The sequence below is a fragment of the Gymnoscopelus microlampas genome (assembly GCF_963454915.1).
Source record: "Gymnoscopelus microlampas genome assembly, chromosome: 11".
NCBI lineage: Eukaryota > Metazoa > Chordata > Actinopteri > Myctophiformes > Myctophidae > Gymnoscopelus > Gymnoscopelus microlampas.
In genome coordinates this window covers 10,391,540-10,399,365 of record NC_139948.1, presented here as the reverse complement: position 1 = coordinate 10,399,365, position 7,826 = coordinate 10,391,540, and the positions used below count along the sequence as shown (strand labels likewise).

The following is a 7,826-nucleotide window of genomic DNA, read 5'->3' as shown; positions in this document are numbered from 1 at the left end:
TCAAGTAAGTGAGTGCATGGTGATTTTTTGGAGCAAGCGTTATCATGTCAGAGCCGTGCACCCAACAAATGTGAGCGGAACTTTTTACTGACTGAGTGCTCGCATTCTCTTTTTCAAGATAACTACACAACCCCAAAAAACAAAGTTTAATTATGCTTTAAATTAACGCTCGGGATTTGACTGTGTAGTTTGTCAAAGACACAATGCCCAAAGAGAGATATTTATGCTTAATTTAGTCGATTTCGGCGCGGGACAGCCTCATGCAACAACATATCATCCTCTGTTGGGTGGAAACCTCATACTGTATGTCCAAAACTGTTCATATTCAAAAGTTGCAAAAGTAGCAGATCTACAAGCTCAAAACGCGTCGATTCACGCCGCGTTTCGAGCTTGTGGATCTGCTACTTTTGATGCTTTTGTGTGACGCTGTAGTATGATCAATATAGGGCGTTCATTCGCGAAAAAAAGTTAAAAAACACAAAAAGTTAAAATATGCAGATAAGAGGTTTCTGCCCAACAGCGACGATGTAAAGCAGCTAATACTCGTACCATGACGGAGAAGGTGAGAGCCACGATGGTGATGGGCCACATGGGGCAGAAGCAGGACAGGATGGAGAGGAACAGGTAGTCCCTGGGTTTGTCTCCGCCAATGCCCTCTGTGATGGCGCTGGGCCGGCGGGTGAGCGAGGGCCTGGGCGAGCTCATCGCCAGAGAGCCAGAGCGGCTGCCTAACCGCGTACGGTGCTGCTGCGGCCCGCCGGGCTTGGCGTACAGCGGCTTGGGCGACACGTGGGACACCAGGGGAGACGAGTCGCCTGACGCAGGGCCGATGCCGTTACCTGAAGGGGAATGGACATGCATGGCATTGAGCGGTACAGCATCTGAAACAAGACCGTGGCTGGGGGTGCATGGGTCTTGGATAATCCCATGGCATTCAACGGTAAAGGTTCTTTATTGTTATATTGTGTGAGAGAGAGAGAGAGAGAGAGAGAGAGAGAGAGAGAGAGAGAGAGAGAGAGAGAGAGAAGAGAATAGCCGTAGCAGCAAATGGAGACGGAAAGTGCCTCCACACTGTAAACATTTTGTCAGCATGTCGAATGTTGTGAAAGTGACCTGTGTGTCTTGCTTAGTATGTCAAATGCTGTAAAATGACCTGTGTCATTGTTCTTTGTCATTGTTCCTCCCACAGGGGGAGGGCTTCCGGGGCTTGGTGTTGGAGGGGGTAAAAACAAGCAGAATCTGCTTGTCATGGTCAGTATCATGTTCAGTATCATGTTCAGTATGATGGTCAGTATCATGGTCAGTATCATGACAGTATCATGTTCAGTATCATGGTCAGTATCATGTCAGTATCATGGTCAGTATCATGGTCAGTATCATGGTCAGTATCATGTCAGTATCATGGTCAGTTTCATGTCAGTATCATGTTCAGTATCATGGTCAGTATCATGCCAGTATCATGCCAGTATCATGGTCAGTTTCATGTCAGTATCATGACAGTATCATGGTCAGTTTCATGTCAGTATCATGGTCAGTTCCATGTCAGTATCATGGTCAGTATCATGGTCAGTATCATGTCAGTATCATGGTCAGTTTCATGTCAGTATAATGACAGTATCATGGTCAGTTTCATGTCAGTATCATGGTCAGTTCCATGTCAGTATCATGGTCAGTATCATGCCAGTATCATGTCAGTATCATGGTCAGTTTCCTGTCAGTATCATGACAGTATCATGGTCAGTTTCATGTCAGTATCATGGTCAGTTTCATGTCAGTATCATGGTCAGTTTCATGTCAGTATCATGGTCAGTTCCATGTCAGTATCATGGTCAGTATCATGGTCAGTATCATGGTCAGTATCATGGTCAGTATCATGGTCAGTATCATGGTCAGTATCATGTCAGCACCGAAACGGATCGTAGCACCGGCACCACAAAGGGTTAATCCGGCCCTGTCTACATAGTAGTTTTTTACTTGAGTAAAAATAAAATCAGAGTTTCCACCCTGACGAGGACACAGAAATTACAGCTTGCAAACAGTTACAGGATCAAATCCATTTGATTGGTTCAATTCTGCCAGATCATGGACACACCTCCACCACAGCCATGGAAGCGCTATCAGTTTTGTAATAAATCAATGCAGATTTATTGTATTACCATCAATGCAGAGGGTTTTTTCTTTCCTTTGGAAATTGGATCTTTGGGGGATTTGATTCCCTGCACCACATAGACGAAGCAAGAAGTGTGTGAGTGTGTGTGTGTGTGTGTGTGTGTGTGTGTGTGTGTGTGTGTGTGTGTGTGTGTGTGTGTGTGTGTGTGTGTGTGTGTGTGTGTGCATGTGCGTGTGCGTGTGTGTGTGCGTGCGTGTTGCGTTTTACTTAAATTCTGACAGACCCTTAACTTCTGTGTTTACCATACAGTCTCGATAAAGCACACACTCATTTATAAAACATTGAGCACTTAGGCTATAACATCATCACATTTAAAAGATAGGGGGTAAAAGACAACATTTGGTATTACCAATTAAACCCTACATACATACCTGTCAGTGGCGCCGGAGCCTGTTTAATTAAAGGACACTGTGTCCCCCCACTATTCAGTCCAGCCCCCACTATTCAGTTTTTATAAATAATAAAATCAGTCCAGTCCCCCGCACCTCGCGACCACCGCGAGCGCGAGGCGAACCGAATTAACCGAAATAACCGCATTATCCCCCCCAAAAATCAACAAACCCACCCGAAATAACCGCAAAATTTTCACGCGTGCATGTGGCCCTGACGGGCCCCCCCACGTCATATTCCGTTCCGGCGCCCCTGATACCTGTTGACCGAGGTCCCCTAGTGCTCTATACTTGGACCCCTCTGAACGTTCGCCTATTATGACATGCCCAGAATAGGGATGCTAGAGTTAAAGTGGTGAGTACATGCAGAAGGATAAAGCCAACGATGAAAACGGACCATTTTGGAGAGGAAGAAAGTTTGATGTGACTGAATGAGTGCAACTTTAACCCATTCAATCCGGAAAATCATCTGTGTCAGTAGCCTATATATAGCACACTGGTTCTCAAAGTGTGGTCCGGGGACCCGGGTACCCAGCAAAATCATTTTAACCACTTTAACCATTATGTCTCTGCTCTCAGCTAACTCCAAAATATACATTTTTCAGGAAATGAAAAAAAGTGGAGTTAGGACCTCCAAGCTCACAATGAGGTTGGAGGTCAAAAGGGGGTGGAGCCTGGAGTCAGCAAAACCAGCTAACTCTGGTTTAGCAGAAAGTTTGAGGATCCAATGGAGTTAGCTGGTTTTGTCAGAAGCGCTTTTTAATGCTTTTCATTGGTTCAAATATTGGGCCAAATACATATCAATTTGGGGGTCCTTGACTTGAAAAAGTCAATCCGTAAAGCCTGATTCCTCACACGACTGTGTCTCATGGTGATGAAGGCTGTGTGTATGTTGTCCACCACAGCTTTCTTGTTTTGTTTAGTTTTTTTCCCTGGCTGAAAAGGCCAGACACTCTTCTGATAGCACTCCCCAGCTAGGAGAATAGGCGCAGTGGTGGAAAAAGTACTCAAATGCTTTACTTAAGTAAAAGTATCAACACTGCAATGTAGAAGTACTCTGTTACAAGTAAAAGTCTGGAATTCTAAATTTACTTGAGTAAAAGTACAAAAGTATTGGTATCGAAATGTACTTAAAGTGCCAAAAGTAAAAGTACTAAAATGTTTGAAAATAGCAGATCTACAAACTCACAACGCATCGCGATGCGACGCGTTGTGAGCTTGTAGATCGGCTATTTTCAAATAGTCTTGGTATAAAATAGGGCTAAAGTGGTTAATGTATGTTTTGTAATATAATAATTTATATCTGCAAAGTAACTAGTAACTAAAGTTTTCAAATAGTTGTAGTGTACAATATTTATAAAGTACAATATTTGCCTCTGAGATGTAGTGGAGTAGAAGTAAAAGTATAGACAATTGGAAATACTCCAGTAAAGTAAAAGCACCTCAAAATTGTACTTAAGTACAGTACTTGAGTAAATGTACTTAATTACTTTACACCACTGCATAGGCGCCATTGCGCCAATCCTGTGGGTGCTCAGGATCTCGAGCACCCACTGGGAATGTGCCGGTCAGTTAAATTGCTTTGTAACGTGCGCACTGCGCAGGGTGCATGAAACCTGGTCAGACCGGGCCGGTCTTATACCACATGTAATGCTGAAGGGATGTCTGTCATTAATACTCTCTCTCTCTCTCTCTCTGTGTAATCTTCAAAGCCTGATTATTAATTGGACGGTTGAGCACCCACTGAAAAAATCATATATCAGCGCCCCTGGCTGGGAGCGTTTGAGAGCAGAGAGGTGCAGAGTTTTCAAGCTGAGACGCTTTAGTTGCTGCTATGGAATATTTGCCCCGTATTTTAATAATAATGATGATGATGATGATGATGATGATGATAGTAATAGTAATGTAATAGTAATAGTAGGCTAATAGTAATAATATTGATTATTAGAATTGAATTGATCATTTATTAATGCCACTTTTTTAAAACAGTTACAGAGCACTTCACATAGCATTGATATAAAAAAAACGACATAAAAAATGCATGATTAACATAATGAAAGTGCATTAAAAAAGTGCGCATAAACTATATGAGCATGAAGAGTGAAAAAAACAAAACACTAATCTGGTCGTAAAAGCAAGTCTATAAAAGTGTGTTTTAAGAAGTTATAATTATAACTAATCAACATTTCAGTCATAGCATTACAGCTATCCTTCCCCAAAAAGCAACGTGTTACAATTTTGAAACGCCTTGGTGTTATTATGATTTCTCTGTTGCAGTATACTACTGTTACAGTATACTACTGTTACAGTATGTTCCCATATCCCACAGAGATGTCTTTCCAAGGTCAGAGCACTGCACTGCCCCAATGGCATAACAACACATTTATTCTATGTACTGTTCCAAAACCCCCAAATTGTTATGTATTTGAGAATATCTTTTGGATTTTTTTATCAAAGGCCTATACAAGCTTGCAGCGCGGCACATAGGGACACGCTGTGAGCGTGTAGATCTGCTATTTTTAAATAGCCAACATATAAAGGATGAAGTGGTTAAAATGATTGTGATGCTACATTAACTACCCCCCCCCCCCTTTGTGGAGGTATGCTGTCCTTCTGCCAACCTACTGACAGCATAAAGTTTGGCACTGATCGCTCCAGCAGTTTGCAAGATTAGCTACGGACAGACCCAGACAGACCCTCTGACAGCTGCGAATTATTTATTTTCATTATGATTTATTTATGTTTTGGTGGACACATAGCCTCAAGCCTGATTTATACTTCATCGTAACAATGGCACCAAAGAAATTGCCAATCTACAAGCTCACACGGCGCACAAGAGAATATCGACTAAAGATAAACCCAGAGATGAACCCATACTTTCTGATATGAACAATAAAGCCATCACACGTTTAGCACTCACAATTAGCCTGGTAAACCAAAGTGATTTCTGCGACCGGGTCGGTTTACCAGGCTAACTCACAATAGCAAATGACACATGATCGTCCCCTTACATCGTCACTTCGAACTCATGCCATGTGGACGAAGATACGGAACTTTGAAACGGGAAAAAGTTTGTTTTAGTAGAGGTTTTGTCCCTTCAGCCATTAAACAAACTGCCTCGCTGAAATGATGATTCCGCGTATACCGGGGACTTCATGTATTGTCTTGGTGTTAAATGATGTTATGCGTTGTTCTGTGCTATATGATTATATGCTTTTGGACGGAGATCCGTCACCGTCCCAATAAACGGCCCGCGGAAAAGGGGCGTGCACTTATTTATACCCCTACCCAGGAAAGAGGGCGTGGCTGTGGAAAGGGGGGTGCTATATTTTTGTAACACCACTAGATGACTAGCATTATTCCATGAGTGAGTGAGTGGCGTTCCATATAACGTCACACTGTGAAATAATGTGTCTTAGCTGGTGTAGTAGCTCCGTCCTAATCTGTGTGTTCACATATTGTTGAAGGTGTATGTGAAGGTGAATATCCCTGAGGGAATCAGTAAAGACAATTATTATTAAAGGTTTGAACTTACTGGCCTCTATCTTCTCGTTCACCACTGCTAGGAGTGCTGGCGCGGCGTGTTCTTGTTGCTCCGTGCTGGTTGGCTGCGAGGTGACCGTTCCGCCCTCCGACTGTGCGCTGGCGCGCCGCTCTGCCTTGCTGGGGGCCAGGTTGGCTTTGCTGGGGCTGCTGGCCATGGTGGAAGTGCAGGGGACACTCGTCCTTCTACAGTAGGTGTTGGTGGTGAAAAGGTATCGGGGGGGGTGCAGAGGGTGGCCTCTATCTGTAACAGAGAACAGTGAATTCTCAGCCTTTTTTTTCATTGCAAGGACCCCACGGTTTGATGTGCATCACAGGCTAGGCCACTGACTGTGAGTACAGCTGTGGCTCAGCGGGAGAAGACACTCAGTGAATAGATGGAGAAGCTGTGTGATGCTGAGCTGAGGAGGATCCAGCCAACATGCAGCGGATGCAATCTGGGAACCCATTCTGTAAAAATGTGTTTGCCACTATAGGGGCACCCCCTCCTTTTTTGTGTAGAAACAGGAACTCGGTTTGGCTCCTCCCCTCTCTTAGTCCACTTACTCCCTGGTCTCCTAGTATGATGTGGAGGCTAGAGTGGAGGCATCTCTACTCTTTCACTGGCTGCACCTTCACTGACAAACTCTATACATTTTTCAGTCCTCAATGTAATTACACTGTAGTGGTAACAACTCTGCCCCTTTGATCATCTCCCCTGTCAGTCACAGAGTCTATGGTGTGTCTAATACACAGCTTCATATGAAAAGATTACTTCTCATTAAGATAACAAGTGTGTACATTTCGCGTATGAGTGTGAGTAGCACGGCATTCCATCTCCCAGGCGTCTAGCGCATCGTAACGGGGATAGACTCCCGCGTTCTCGGCTGATACCGACAGTAATCCGACCGACTTCATGCTGGACAGCCCACTCCTTCGGGTCCTCTGAGACGTGCATGCTGAGTAGTCGATCTGTCAGACAGTTGTCTGATGATGACAGACTGATAACTGACTGATGACTGATATCATCATATTATGCCCATAGTACATGGGCATGCCCATGTATGGGCATGTCATACGGCGCATCAGTTCTGGACATACCCATACCACCACACTGACTGATACTCTTATCCAAAGATAAGTTCTAAATTCCACTGATAACATTGCATGTTGACCACCAACTTACACTTAACCAGCTGCAGGTGAAAGGGCCTTTAGCCAATTATGTATTATAATAACTTCTAATCCTATATTAAAATTGTCTTAAGGGCGAGCGGACGGACGGACAGACCTCCGACGTCACGTTCATGTCGCCATGACTCAGCCATAACCATAAGGCGTTCCCAATGCAGCTACTCCCAAACATGGAGTGTGTTGTCTAACCTTCAGCGTCGTCATGGCATCAGGCGCAAACAAATCACTCAGCTCCATATATGGGAAAAAAGGAGGCATACCTACAGTATATAGGCATGATGACATCAGGGATCTCCATATATGGGCATAAAAGGGATGAGGACTGACAGATAAATACATCTCCCTATGGGCATGAAAGGGACAAGGACTGACATATACAGAGATCTCCATATATGTCCATATCAGCATGCCCATATATGGGCATATCAGTGGGCTTGGCGGTGTTATGTAGGTGTGAGGGCCGCGTAGCAGCCTGAATTCCTAGTAATATAATAACTACCAATAATGTATAATGACTGGAAAAAACATTAATTGTTATTTAAAATTTTGAT

General features: G+C 43.8%; 1 protein-coding gene across 1 annotated transcript in view; it reads right to left on the bottom strand.

Annotated features, from left to right (window-relative positions):
* LOC311054566 (trafficking regulator of GLUT4 1) overlaps positions 1 to 6,260 on the bottom strand; it is a gene marked incomplete at both ends in the record, with an annotated part of 9,732 nt that extends 3,472 nt beyond the window's left edge. The window contains 2 exons of the mRNA XM_084070574.1: positions 550 to 839; positions 6,095 to 6,260. Coding sequence (XP_083926700.1) covers positions 550 to 839; positions 6,095 to 6,260 — 456 coding nt within the window. The remainder of the gene's footprint in view (positions 1 to 549; positions 840 to 6,094) is intronic.
* Between the last annotated feature and the right edge of the window lie 1,566 nt (positions 6,261 to 7,826).